Genomic DNA, 14,922 nt, shown 5'->3' with positions numbered 1-14,922 from the left:
GGGCACTGCCGAGGTGCCCTTGAGCAAGGCACCGAACCCCCAACTGCTCGGGGTGCGCTGGTTGACGGCAGTATCCTCACTCTGACATCTCTCCCTAAGCATGTTCACTGCATGTGTGTGCATTTGTATGTATATACCAAAAAAAAACTGTATGTGTAGCATGTCCAAAATAGCATGAGTGAAAAAATTGAATTTCCCTCCTGGGGATCAATAAAGTACCTTTCTCTCTCTTCTTCTTTATTTTGATTGCTCAGAGGGGAGAAGTGACATTGACTACGACTGAGAACGAGCGCAGTGACAGAAACCAGCTGATGCTGAGCTCTGAAATAGCTGAGCTGCTTTGGTTTTGTATAGAAAATAGCCTCTGCCAGCATGAAACACTGTTGGTGGACACAGGCCCTGAAGCTTCTGTTCACATAATGATATATAGAAAAAAAACCCAAGTATGATATTTCAGGACTAACCAGGCACAATCGTAGAAATAAAAGAGCAAGATGAACAGTTTAATCTGTCTGATGGAGAACATTTAAACCTGAAATGACCTTCCAAATGGTCAACATGGTTTTGTATAACAGGGCTTTTTTTTGTTTCATGTTTTTTATACTTGAATAGAAAAAATGAAATCTGCACCTCCACTTTATCTTGGTTTAAATATAGATCAAGTTTAAAGGCTATCTTTTTAAATGGTTTTTTTCTTCTTTACCGTTAAATGTTTATGTATTTTGTCAATTTTAATAAAAAAAAATACACTACTGTTTGGGGTCACCCAGACAATTTTGTGTTTTTCATGAAAACTCACACTTTTATTTATCAAATGAGTTAAAAAATGAATAGAAAATATAGTCAAGACATTGAGAATGTTAGAAATGATGATTTTTAGTTGAAATAATAATTTTGTCCTTCAAACTTTGCTTTCATCAAAGAATGCTCCCTTTGCAGTAATTACAGCATTGCAGACCTTTGGCATTCTAGCTGTTAATTTGTTGAGGGAATCTGAAGAAATGTCACCCCACGCTTCCTGAAGCACCTCCCACAAGTTGGATTGGCTTGATGGACACTTCTTGCGTACCATACGGTCAAGCTGCTCCCACAACAGCTCAATGGGGTTGAGATCTGGTGACTGCGCTGTCCACTCCATTACAGACAGAATACCAGCTGCCTGCTTCTTCCCTAAATAGTTCTTGCATAATCTGGAAGTGTGCTTTGGGTCATTGTCCTGTTGTAGGAGGAAATTGGCTCCAATCAAGCGCTGTCCACGGGGTATGGCATGGCTTTGCAAAGTTGAGTGATAGCCCTCATTATTCAAAATCCCTTTTATCTTGTACAAATCTCCCACTTTACCTGCACCAAAGCAGCCCCAGACCATCACATTACCTCCACCATGCTTAACAGATTGCGTCAGGCACTCTTCCAATATCTTTTCACTTGTTCGGCATCTCACTAATCTTCTTCTGTGTGATCCAAACACCTGAAACTTCGATTCGTCTGTCCATAACACTTTTTTCCAATCTTCCTCTGTCCGATGTCTGTGTTCTTTTGCCCATGTTAATCTTTTCCTTTTATTGGCCAGTCTCAGATATGGCCTTTTCTTTACCACTCTGCCTAGAAGGCCAGCATCCCGGAGTCACCTCTTCACTGTAGATGTTGACACTGGCGTTTTGCGGGTACCATTTAATGAAGCTGCCAGTTCAGGACCTGTGTGGTGTCTATTTCTCAAACTAGAGACTCTACTGTACTTGTCTTCTTGTTCAGTTGTGCACCGGGTCCTCCCACTTCTCTTTCTACTCTGGTTAGAGCCTGTTTCTGCTGTTCTCTGAAGGGAGTAGTACACATCATTATAGGAAATGTTCAGTTTCTTGGAAATTTCTCGCATGGAATAGCCTTCATTTCTAAGAACATGAATAGACTGTCGAGTTTCATATGAAAGTTCTCTTTTTCTGGCCATTCTGAGAGTATAATCGAACCCACAAATGTGACGCTCCAGATACTCAACTAGCTCAAAGAAAGGCCAGTTTTACAGCTTCTCTAACCAGCAGAACCGTTTTCAGCTGTGCTAACGTAACTGCACAAGGGTTTTCAAGGTGTTTTTAATCATCCATTAGCTTTCTAAAGCAATTAGCAAACACAATGTACACTGGAGTGATGGTTGCTGGAAATGAGCCTCTATACACCTTTGTAGAAATTCCATTAAAAACCAGACGTTTGCAGCTAGAATAGTCATTTACCGCATTAACAATGTATAGAGTGTATTTCTGATTAATTTAATGTTATCTTCATTGAAAAAAACTGTGCTTTTCTTTCAAAAATAAGGACATTTCTAAGTGACCCCAAACTTTTGAACAGTAGTGTATATATGATAAAATAATAATAATAATAATAATAATAATAATAATAATAATAATAATAATAATAATAATACAGAAATAATAATCATTATTAATTATTATATATTAAATATTTTTGGAAAACTTAAACAAAAACAAAAACATACTTGAAGACATCTCACGACCCCCCCATTTCTGTCTCGCGACCCCCCAGTGGCTCCCGACCCACACTTTGGGAACCCCTGCTATAGGGTACTAATATTATAGAAGAGTAGCTACAAACAAAACTTTTGTCAGACTCACATTGACATCACATCACATTGTTCGTAGACGTGATGCTGTTTTTAGAGGTTTAGGGAGGACTGATAGGACCTGATGGGCTGAGATGTTAAAGGCAGACAGTTGCACATGTTTCTTCTACTTCACTCTGACCAGCAGGGGTCAGCATCTTTTTTATCTATACGTTTCATGTTTGTGGGTTGGATTCCTGTAACAATCAAGCTAAGTGATGTGACTTGGTGACTCTAAATAGCCTCTGGTTGTTTTGAACAGATTTCAGTTTCTGCACTAACAATCAATTAAATGCACCAGAATGCAGAGTGCAGTGCAAGACCCAAGGACTCTACGGTCAGGAAGAAATAAAGAAATAAACAGATTTTAAAAAACAGGAGCAGGAAGTCTCTCAGGGCTGAGTGAGAAGGTCTGAGGTTACAGAGACGATGTTAAACACAGGTATCAAGGTCCGTGTGTAGTTGAGTCATGAGAGACTAATATGTTCAGTTTAACAAATGAATCATCATTAAGTTATTCTCATGGGAAAGAAGGTCTAGAAATAAGGCACATGTTCTGTATGTGTGTGCGTATGCATATGTGTGAATAGGTGTATACACGTCAAGAAAATCCTGCAAAAATGAATTTGCATGCTGCAGAGGTGTGTGCTGACTTGTGAGTCTCTAAGTTGTGTGTATGTATGGCTGTGTGTATTGAGTGTGTGCGCAGGATGTCATTTTGCTTTCTGTTTGTGTGTGTGAGTGGGTATTAGGTATTTATGCTCAGGCTGGCTGGACGCTGGGTATGAGTTATGCCGCTCCATGAATGTCCGAAACAGCCGTTACTCTCTCTCTCTCTCTCTCTCTCTCTCTCTCTCTCTCTCTCTCACACACACACACAAAATAAAAGGCACACTGCAGTGTTCCATCTAAACTAAGACTCTTGTTTCTTGATGCAAAGTGCAGAATCAATAGCATGAGTGCCAAAAAATCCTGCAGAGAAAGGCTTGTGTTCACATTTCCCATTCATCACTTGGTTTGCACCTGCACTCCTGGAGTACTTACTGTACTGTAAGTCAGAACACATTGTGTGTCCTTGCAACATAGCTGGTCTTTAATCTAGTTCAAGAGAAACATGTGGCCCACATAGTAACACGATCAACCCAGTTTCATTTACAAAAAAAAAAAAGCCTTATTGGTAGGGAAAGATGAAAATGACTGATGATATCACACATCACTGATCATACTACTGTCATTGGCAGCTGTGTGTTTCCAATATGATCATGATAAATAGTAGCTGTTATACATTTAACAATTATATTATTTTATCAGTCTGAGAGCACAACATCATCTGTGATCAACTAATTAGTCTGCTCCTACAACTGTCACACCTCTACACACAAAAACACTGAACACATACTCAGATATCCAAACATTAAAATCATTGATTGAGGCTTTTTTCCATTTAAATAACGATGTTATTTAAACAATAGTTGTTTTGATGCCTTACTTCCTGTCCTGCTCGATCATCTCTGTTGAGGTATATGTGCTGTGCCTCGGCACGCGGCAAAAATAGAAGTCTCGCATATCTGATCCGGAGGGCTCCGACCTGCCGCATCAGAGATGCAGCTGGAACGCAACAGAGCGAATCCAGTGGAAGTTAAAACATTGACTAGAATAGAAACCTATCAGATCGGGTGCCGTGACAGATCGGAGACGGACCGGTCATGGATCCGGTGGAATTTTGCCTTAAGTCATGGCATGTATGGCTCCACTGGCGTGACCACATTGACTTAAGCAATCACCCGTTCATATATCTCAGGGGTTGTTTCATGCCCTATGCACCTTTGAAATGAAAAAAAAGTAGATGCCTTGTACAACTACCACCGTCAACACAGTATCATCAGCTGTTACCTTTGAGTTTGTTTTGAACATCCAGAGCGATGTCCAGAGGGTAGAAGGGCAGCACAGGATCATTAACCAGGCGGAGAATGGCTTCTGCTGTCATCTGCAGAGACAAAGTCAGAGAGATTTGAATGAAGTTAGTTCTCTAATACTGCATTGATATATGAAACAGTCTGACATGAGGGCGGAGCAGTTAGTCTGATGGACATCCTGACTGGTCTGCAGCTACACAGCCCCATACGCAACACACTGTGCGGCACGATGTGTTTTGACACCTTTCTACCAGAACCAGCATTCACTTTTTCAACAGTCTGAGCTCCAGTAGCTCTTCTGTTGGATCAGATCACACAGGTCAGCCTTTGCTCCACACACACATCAGTGATCCTTGACCGCACATGACCTTGTCTCTAGTTCACTGGTTTTCCTTCTCTTGACCACTTTAATGAGGTACTGACCACTGCAGACTGAGAACACCCCACAAGAACTGCACGTTTGGAGCTGCTCTGACTCAGTCACCCAGCCGTCACAGTTTTGTCCTTTTCAAAGTTGCTCACATCTTAATGAATCTTAATTTAACATAAAAGCTACGTACATCGCAATATTTTTATACAATGAATGCATCGAATTGAAAGAATGACCCACCTCATCGAATTTAGACTTTGCAATCAAAAAACAACGTTTCTGTATTTGTTTTGCATACCTTTCCTTTTTTTCTGCTTTACCTTTGTCTTTCTTAAATGAATGCTTTTATTGCTGTGTTAGTCTGCTCTTATTTTGAGTACTTTAAGCCAGTAGATTTTTCCACAAGTATTCTACCACTAGCTATAACCCAGTTTTGCTTTTTCTGTCTTTCTCTTCCTCTTTATAAACCCTGAGTCCCATTTTATTGCACAAAACAATGAAGATGTAATCTGAAATTTCAAAAAAAAAAATTACAAACATTTTTATAAAAGTGTTTCTTATTTAATATCTCTCAAAATTAGAGTTACAAAATTTTGGGAACTTTCAAAGTTGGAAACTTTCCATGGGAATTAATGGGAATTTCTGTTAATAAAAGGGAATAAACTGGAATAAACCAAGAATTTACTAAATTGAAGGTTGGTTCTTAACAGGGAACTTACATATAGTTGGGGAAAATATATTTTAGCATTGTCCTGACAAAAACAACCAGATTTCATGAAAGTACAGTTGAATATGTATGCTATTCCTCAATCACATGCACATAGCACACTGCTTACTGCAGGGCTATTGAGACCGCGCCCCCTACATGCACTGTGCATTCCTCCATCACATGCACAGATGATTTCTAGAATCCTGGACCACACTTATGAGCCCAGAGCACAAGACTATTGAAGCCACACATTTGAGCCTGTGGGTTGGGGGGATGAGTAATATTTAACTTAACATTCATGTGTTTGTTCTTCTATGAAAGAATTGATTGTCCAATAAAATATTTAACACTTCATGAAGTTCTACTTACAAATAAATCTGTTTTAATTGTATTATTTTGGATGGATGTCTTCTTATAACAAAACAAATATCTATGCTTGGATATGATACCTTTCCATTAAATTATCCTCAATTCCCAGTTAATTCCCTTAAATTCCCATAATCACCATGGAAAGTTTCCGATTTGTAATATTTCCAAAATTCCCCGGCTTAACTTCCCATTGAAATTTATTTGCAACCCCACTCACAATACATCAGTTTGTTGTTTTTCTCCCCTCATGATCTGGTTCATTGTTGTGGGGACATAAAAGCTGTGCGTTCAGGGACTATTGTATTGCTATTCAGTCATTTTCCTTCTTCAGTGGCTCTTCTAGTTCAAAGATTTGACCCATAATAAACCACAAAAAGGCAGCATTTTTTTAATAAAGGTTTACATTGCTATGAAGGTAATAATAACTACAGAGGAGATGCTTTATTATATGCAAATTTTGCGTTGCTTGTTCTCAGCATCCTTCATTGATGTTCCGCTGGAGTTTGATTGGTGCTTAGAGAGACGCTGCACTTCAAACAGTCAGTTCATGTTGTGTATTCTTCCCTCCCGCTTTCACAGGCTTCAGATCGGTTTATGCACTACACGTCTTTCAGTCCAGATTGTAAATTGAAAATCTGAGACTCCATGCAGCATTTTGCTTTACATACTGATGAGACAACAGCTGTAATGAGTGGAAAATAAATTAAAAAATACAAACACCTTTGGCTGCAGTAAGAGCAAACATTTATAGTGAGCCCAGCTTGTTGGCACCACATACTGAGCAGCACTGTCCAAATCTCAGAGTGTCTGCCTGGCTCTGCTCTCACAGTGAAGCTTCTGTCATCTTCATGCAAAGGGTGTCATAGATTCAGCTACTCTCAGCAGGTAGAGGACTTGGCGAGGCCTTAATGTGGATTTTTATCGGGGTGTAGCATCACTGCAGCTCGATGTCCTAACCAGATACGCTGTATGAAATCACAGCTGAGATTATTGATGCATCGATCCTCTTCCTCCACATCCAGACTGCATCATTCTCACAGGAAATACAGCCCCAGCAAATTGTATTTCTCAGTCACTGCTGGGTAAATGGAATCACCTTGATCAAGGACTTTAGATGCCTAATTCAATCTGAGCTCCATTCATTCACACAAAGATTAAGTTTCCTGTAAGATGCAAAGAATCCTCTTGAAATGCATTCTCAAAGCTAAAAAAAGAAGTGAAAGTCAGGCTCCAGGTCCAACCTTTCACAGTCACATGTGTTCTGTGAAGTGGTTATTCCACTCACCACTCCTCAGTCATAAACTACAGCTGCATGTCTTTGACCTCTCCTGCCTTTTCTTTGAACACATTTCTGATCACAGTTAATCCTCTTGACTATCATTAGAGCCTCATCACTAACAACAGTGTGCTCTTTGTAGCAGTGGTGTGCCACCCAGAAATAGACTGTTACTATGAACTGCTGCTATACAATGACCAATCAGAGTCAAGTACTCAAAGACACTGTGAGGAACTTTCACATTGTGTTGTGTTTGGGAACCCCTTTGGACCAAATCCATAATGTTTCTTCCTGGATGAAGACCACATTTTCTATGAGCACCCTCATCCACTGTCAAAGATAGGGCTCTTGCTGAAGCGTGCATTTGTTGTGGGCGCAAATGAAAGAAATACAGATCATCCTTTGAACACTACTTTTCTTTGTCCAACAGAACTTTTTGCTTGAGGCACAAATCTTTGTAAACTTTGATTTTTGTTCTACTACTACTACTTTTTCTACTACAGTAGCTTACAAAAGATTACCAGACATACCGGTTTAACATCAGCTGTCACAGCTGTGTCCTCCAGTGTCCCAATCAATGTCTGAATAACAAAAATATGCACATGGTTCAACTCTTTAGCCCTCACAGAGCAGTGAAGCATCCACATGCCAGCATAAACATTAAATCCTGATCATTACCATTTGGCTCTTTTGGCTAGCAAAGCCCTGGTTGCAGAGTTTATCAGTTTATAACTGTTGTAACGTTGAACATTATATTAGTATGTTAAACCTGCACCATGATAAATAATGTTACTCCCACTAGAGGGAGCTGTTGTTCCAATGTATTGTTTTTCAGAAGTGTAGGGTTTCCCATTTTCCTGTTGTATACTTGAATGTATCGCAGAATTTCTCCGTTCACCAAAAGCAGCACGATGCTACAGCCTGTATGAGTTTCTGCCGTTCATGGATAAAGAGTCCATATAACAACAAGAAGTTGTTGTGTGGTTCCTTCCTTTCATACACAGTAAGTTACCACAATAACAATACTTAGAAAGCATACGTGTTTTTACTAGACATGTTAAATCTGAAATAAAAATACCTATACAAGTAGTTATGTCTCCTTGTATTAGTATGTCCACCTGTTATTGACATAATGCGCAAATATAGATATTCGAATGGTTCGAACCTATGGGGTTTTTTATAGAGGGAATATTCAAACTTAATTTTGGAGCAATTTTGACAGCCCTAGTACACACTTCAGGCTGACTGCTGAATGTCAACTCAGCTTTTTAAATAGAAAATCAGACTCAGGCTCTTAAAGTCAGTATAGAGATCAATCTTGTCGCTGATAATCTCATTTTACTACACAGGTCATGAAGAGGCATCAGCATAAGAGTGTTGCTATTTCCAAATCCCATGAAATCTCCTCACTGTGCCTTTAACTGGTGTAGTAGGAGATGATAATAAAAACCATGTGGGCTTCCTGAGTTTAATTCACTTCAGTTTTAATAGATGTTAAGTAACAGCCCTAATGTCGGTATCAAATATACATCTATACTGAGCCAAACTTCCAGAGGCTTTGGACCTTATGAATAAACAAAGAACAATAATTATTTCCTTTTATGCTTTATGCATGATATGCTGAATTCTTGTGAAAATGTGCCAAACTTGCCGGTCTTCAAAAAACGAAAAACATGGAAATGGCAGAGAGAGTAAAGGTCAGTATGCAGTAATGCTATTTGAGTGTGAGTGTGTGTGTGTGTGTGTGTGTGTGTGTGTGTGTGTGTGTGTGTGCCATTTGTGTTCCAGCTGACCTGCTTCATCTCTGGCCAGTGCGCCTCAAGTCTTTGTCCAGTTGAGCAGACCATCCGATAATAACTTTAATACCCAGTTCATCCACTCAGTGGCTACACGCACGCACGCACGCACGCACGCACGCACGCACGCACGCACGCACGCACGCACGCACGCTCTCTCTCTCTCTCTCTCTCTCTGAATGTGTTGGAGGTCAGCCTGATCAAGACTGGACAGAGAGTACCAGGCACACCGCCAGAACCCTCACTCTGGGGTCAGGTGAGGAAACAGCACTCACTGAAGCCTCTCATACTCAGATCCTACATGTAGCTCGTAAACATCAATAAATCACTTTCACATGAATTCGTAGTTACGTCTTGTGTAACTACTTTGAGAAATTGCGGCCACGGTTGAGATGACACACAACCTGAGTCCGGCAGCACTCCTTTTCACTATGTGATCTAAGGAATTGGATTAAATGATTTTTAATGCCGCAGTGAGCCACTGTCTCTACTCTCTGACTCCACTCTGGAAAGAAGTAGCATTTTCTTTCAATTTGTCATACATAAATGTCCCTTTGATGAGTAAAAGTAACAAGCAGATATTGTCCTCTAAAACAAAAAAGGCACAGAATGTGCCGTAGAGGCAGAAGCATCCAGCGTTCACTTTCACCAAGGACTGTTTATTTGATCCTGTCAGAGAGATTTAAATGGAATGCCGTAGAGTCAGGTCACAGGCTGAAGAATGACTAATCCAATGTTGTTTTTAGCAGAATCCAATATTGCCAATATGTAGACTTAATTGGTAAAAACTTTTAGAACTGATTTATAAATTTGATCCAGTACACAATTTATTAAAAACAACAAATGAAATGGCTTCCTACAAAGTAAAACTGACTGAATGAAGCAGGGCTGCAAGAAAAGTGTTGGGCAGAAACAAGAATGGATGTTCAATGTGTACAACAGCAACGTCACTGACTGTATGTGAGCGTCATATCATACAGCATTGCATGGCATTGACTGGCATCGCCAAGCATCACGTGGCAATGAATGCTAACTGTCCATACAGCATCGCTCAGCAACACTTTACAACCTTAACCACACTACCATCAGCTTTGAGCAGTAAAGCAGCTAAAGACATATCAGATGACAGAGTGTTTACTTGTCTCGTTCATTGCACTCTGTAAAAAGAAAATGGTGTTGGCATAAGTTAAGGCACTCAGTCACAGGTATTGGAACACCACTATCTCCACTTTGTCAAAGAAGCTAACAAACTCTAAAATCAATAGGCATCTCCTTAATGGAAAGTCCCAGCACCTTGGTGATCTCCCTCCAATCAGCTGCCAGTTTGATATGTTTTGGTCATGAGATTACCTGAAGTTCATTTATTAACTACTTCTCGTCCACGCCTACACAAACACGAGGAACATAGAATCAAGATGTAAGGGTCAAAACCACGCACTGCGTTGTGTTGCTTTGTGCTGAGAAAACTTTTCAAAGTTGAGGGCAAATTGAAGACGACCATATCTAGAAGCCTCCTCAAAGCCTTTCTCATTATTGGCTGCACTAAGGTGACATTTAGGAGAGAATCTTGAGTCTAACTCCTTTGATTGGGAGCCAGCAAAAAGCGATTGAGATGGAATTACCCAATTTGGCGTAAATGACCCTTCACTCTAAGTAGAGGCAGCCAAGCAAGATTTGAGCTGCACAGGTTCTTTTTTTTCCAAACTCTTTTTTAATACGTTTTGAACATTTTAACAGACAATGTCAAGTTGCTTTGAATAATAAGGCACATGACTACAGTCATGTCTTAAAAAGCCCCGCCCCACTCACCCAGTTCAGGTCCAGACTATACAGAGGCTGGTGGACAAACAATACACACACAGTCACACAACAGGGAAAAAGAAAGAAAGAAAGATATAAATAAATTATTAAAAAGGAAAGAAAAAAAAATTACAGACAAGCAGAAGATGCAGCAGTTGGAGGAGAAGAGCGGAAAGAGTGGGAGTAAGGTGAATTACTCATCGTCAGAATCAGGAATTAAAGTAAGGGATTTTGTAAATGTCAGAAAAGGATTCCATATATATTTTGAAATGTTGTTGATGAGCTTTTCAAGGAGAATCTGAGTTTTTCAAACTTAAGGTTGCAGAGGACTTCTCTGATCCAGCGATCATATGATGGGGGGCAGGCTAGTTTCCAGTCAAACAGGATCAGCCACCGAGCGAACAAAGTAGTGAAAGCAAGAGCTCGTTTCATCGCACCAGGGAGGCTAGAGTAGGGGGGTATGCCAAAGATGGCTGAGAGTGAGTTTGGGGGGATATCCTGGTTATAAGCTTTGTTCAATGTATCAAAAATTTTGCCCCAAAATGGTGTTAATCTTGGGCAAAGCCAGAACATGTGGGCATGGTTAGCAGGGGATAAGTTACATCTATTACAGGTATCCTTTACAGTAGGGTATATTCTAGTTAAAATTTGGTTGGTATAATTAACTTAGTTGATAATCTTACATTGAATGAGACCGTGGCGAGCACAGATGGAGGATGAATGAAGAAGCTTTAAAACAGAAACACATTGCTGGTCAGTAAACAGTCTATTTAAGTCCTTCTCCCAGGAAGTCCTCATTGTGGAAGAAGGCTTCGAAGTGGCTGAGTCTAAAATGTTGTATATCACAGACGTACACCTTTTTTTACTATGATCAACTGTTAAAAGCTTATGTCTGTCTCTGTCAGAGATTCAGGGGGGCGATTAGGGAAATGTGGGAAAAGCTTCTTCACATAGTCCCTGATCTGAAGAAAAATGGAAAAGATGAGAATTGGGTAGGTAGTGTTTAGTCGCAAGTTCTTCGAACAAAAGAAAAATGTCATCTTTGTAAAGGTCTTTTAAACTAGTGATGCCACTCTTGTGCCACAGTTTAAATGCAGGGTCTAAATTAGAAGGTTTAAATATATGGTATTTAGCAACTGGGGAAAGAATAGAAGGACTTTTAAAAGCCAAAATATTTTCTAAGTTGATTCCAAATCTTCAGGGAGGCAAAAACAACTGGGTTTGCATTCTGGCAGAGAAACAGGAAGTGAGGAACATAATACAGAGCGCAAAGAAAGACGTGACGTGAGGAGGATATCTCCAGTTGCACCCAGGCTGGGGAAGAGTCTTGCAAATCATCCAACCGATACAGGAGTTTTTGTATATTGGGGGCCAGATAGTAATGCTTGAAGTTGGGAAGTGCTAGACCTCCATCGCTTCTTGGAGACTGCAAAGCAGCTTTACGAATTTGGGGTGGTTTACCCCCCAACAGGAATTTAGAAATTAAACTGTCTAATTTATCAAATAAAGATTTTGTGATAAATATTGGAACATGCTGGAAAAGGCACAGAAATTTTGGGAGTATAACCATTTTAATCAGATTAATCCGACCTGTGAGAGATAAGGGCAAGGCTGACCAACGTTCAAAATATTTTTCACTTTTCTCAACTAACAGAAAAAAAGTTCATTTTAAGCATGTCAGGCATTAAAGGAGAAATGACCACACCTAGATAGCGGAATCCATGATCCGACCACCTGAATGGCACTATGGTGCACAGGAGTTGTTTAGCCAGTGAATTAATAGGTAGCTGCATAGGCTTTAGTCGCATAGGCCATCGAAAACATTTTATGTAATACACTGGCAAAAAAAAAATAGTGACTTATGTCTGAGTTAAAAAAAGTAGCGCAAACAAAACAAGCCTGAGAATTAATTCACTGGACCAACATTGTTTCATATTCAGTTTGTTACAAAGTTTGAAGTGCAATTTTTTGGATCTTTTGAAGTGTTTTATATTTTCGCAGCTCAATGACTTCAGGCATGTTTGTTTACAGTTGTTGAGAATGGAACAAGTGTGGTTTAAAGACTGTAATGATGCACCCAAACAGGAAATAGGATATACTATGCTTTCACACCTCTGTGCCTGTGTGATATATGGCATCCCCCTTAATCTACCTAAGCAGCTGTCCCTATATAACACTACTTTGCTAGTATGTGTGAAATAACCTACAGTGTAGAGATCTGTTCAGCGCCTCTCTGCGCTGTTGTCACTGCCACCAAAATCAATCTGGCAGGGCGAAAGATTAGAGCATTGATTTGAGGCTGGTGAGTAATACTACTGCAGAAAGCATACATCAAAAGCCTGTAATGTGGTGGGACAGAAAAGGCCGATGATTTCTTATTTATGGCCTTATTTCTGGATAGTCTCTTTCCAAGGCAGAGGAGAGAGAAAGAGTGAGAGAAAGAGAGAGAGGGAAAGCAAGAGATAATGATGGGGGAAGACGGGCAGAAAAGAGGCCGTGACATAACAGGAAGAAAAAGATAATCCCAACTAAAAGAAGATGACAGCTGGAGTAGAGTGGAAGGTAGAACAGACCAGGATGAGCATCTATTCTCATGTTTCCCATTTTCCTCTCCTTCGTTTTTACCATGACCTTCCCCCTTTCATCCCCTCTCTTGACCCGATCTTTCAGATTATAATCAAATCAGGACCATCAGTCTTACTTTAGTTCAGGGATGGAACAACACTAAGCTGTGTAGGCTAAGGTTCAAATGTTTGAACAGCAGCTTATTGATTGACTCCCAGTCAAACATGTCAAAACTGAGTGATCACTCATGTCTTGGAATGAAACTGAAAAATGGTATGGTTTTATAGAAAATATGAAATCCTTTTCAACTTGATTACAGCAACATGTTTAAAAAAGTAGGCAGAGTGACAATGAAAAACTGAAAAGGTTGTGTGATGTGAAGAAAACACGACAACTAACAATTAGGTTATTTTGCAACAGGTTAGAAATATGACTGGGTATACAAGGGGCAGTCAAGAGAGGCTGAGTCTCTCAGAAGCAAAGATTGGAATAAGTGCACCACTCTGTGAAAGAATACCCTGATAATTCCAAAGTAATGTCCCCAAATTGCAATAATTCAAGGATTTAATCATCTAGAGTTTATAATATCATTAAAATATTCAGATACATTTGAGGAATCTCTGTGCAAAAGGGTCATGGTTGAAAAAACATTACTGGATGGCATGATCTTCTGGCCCTCAGGCAGCACTGTACTAAACACATACATGACTTTGTAGTGGAAATCACTGCATGGACTCAAAATCACATCCAATAGTCACTGTCTCCAAACTTAGTTTGTTGAGGCATCCACAAATGCAAAGAGGAAACGTATATAAACATGATCAGTACATGCCAGAAACTTCTCTGGGCATAAACCCATGGGTTCTGTGTCCTTTGCTCTAACGGGAGAGGTACCAAAGTCAGCATCTGTGATGGTACAGGAATGCAATAGTGCCCATGGCGCAGGTAACCTACACATCAGGGAAGGCACCTTTACATGGCGTCCCAACTTTTTTGTGGAATTTGGGTTGTATATCATATCATACAGTTAATAAGAAGTTACTCGCTTAGTTGAATAAAATGACATCTGAACTGGAAACTTTTGAACAAAAACAGTTTGAAAACCATCTCTCTTTTGTGAGGAGTTAATACTCTGACTGCATGAATAAAAGCTACTGAGAGGAACTTGTGATTTGAGTAGATCTTGGCGATGTTGCAGAACCAAGTGTTTCCGATATTTTCTGATCTTGCCTTCTTTAAGTCTAAATATTGTTTTCTGATGGTAAAATTAAATCCTGCTTTGTTACATGAGGTTTTCTTCACTGAATCTTTCCTGTGTTAAATGTAAACATAGACAGTCTTGGTTGCTGTTGGCTTTTGCTTGTCATAAAGAGGCATCAGTAATTACTGTATTTCAGTGTGAGTTATAACAAGTAAAAAGCTTCTCAGAGCAGGTTTGACTCAAGTAGGGCTGTACAATAAGGCATATACACAAAGGTAGCATTACTGATATCAGTCTTTGCCATTT

The 14,922-nt window shown here is 39.8% G+C and overlaps 1 protein-coding gene across 1 annotated transcript in view; it reads right to left on the bottom strand.

Moving 5' to 3' along the window:
• The window catches only part of LOC117826628 (inactive N-acetylated-alpha-linked acidic dipeptidase-like protein 2), a 367,684-nt gene that overhangs the window by 37,455 nt on the left and 315,307 nt on the right, over window positions 1-14,922 (bottom strand). Inside the window, exon 13 of the mRNA XM_034702819.1 lies at window positions 4,508-4,601. Within this exon, the coding sequence (XP_034558710.1) occupies window positions 4,508-4,601 (94 nt within the window). The remainder of the gene's footprint in view (window positions 1-4,507; window positions 4,602-14,922) is intronic.

The sequence above is a fragment of the Notolabrus celidotus genome, chromosome 2 (genome assembly GCF_009762535.1).
Source record: "Notolabrus celidotus isolate fNotCel1 chromosome 2, fNotCel1.pri, whole genome shotgun sequence".
Taxonomy (NCBI): Eukaryota; Metazoa; Chordata; class Actinopteri; order Labriformes; family Labridae; genus Notolabrus; species Notolabrus celidotus.
The sequence above is the reverse complement of the archived record's forward strand: the minus strand, read 5'-3'. Positions and strand labels throughout refer to the sequence as shown.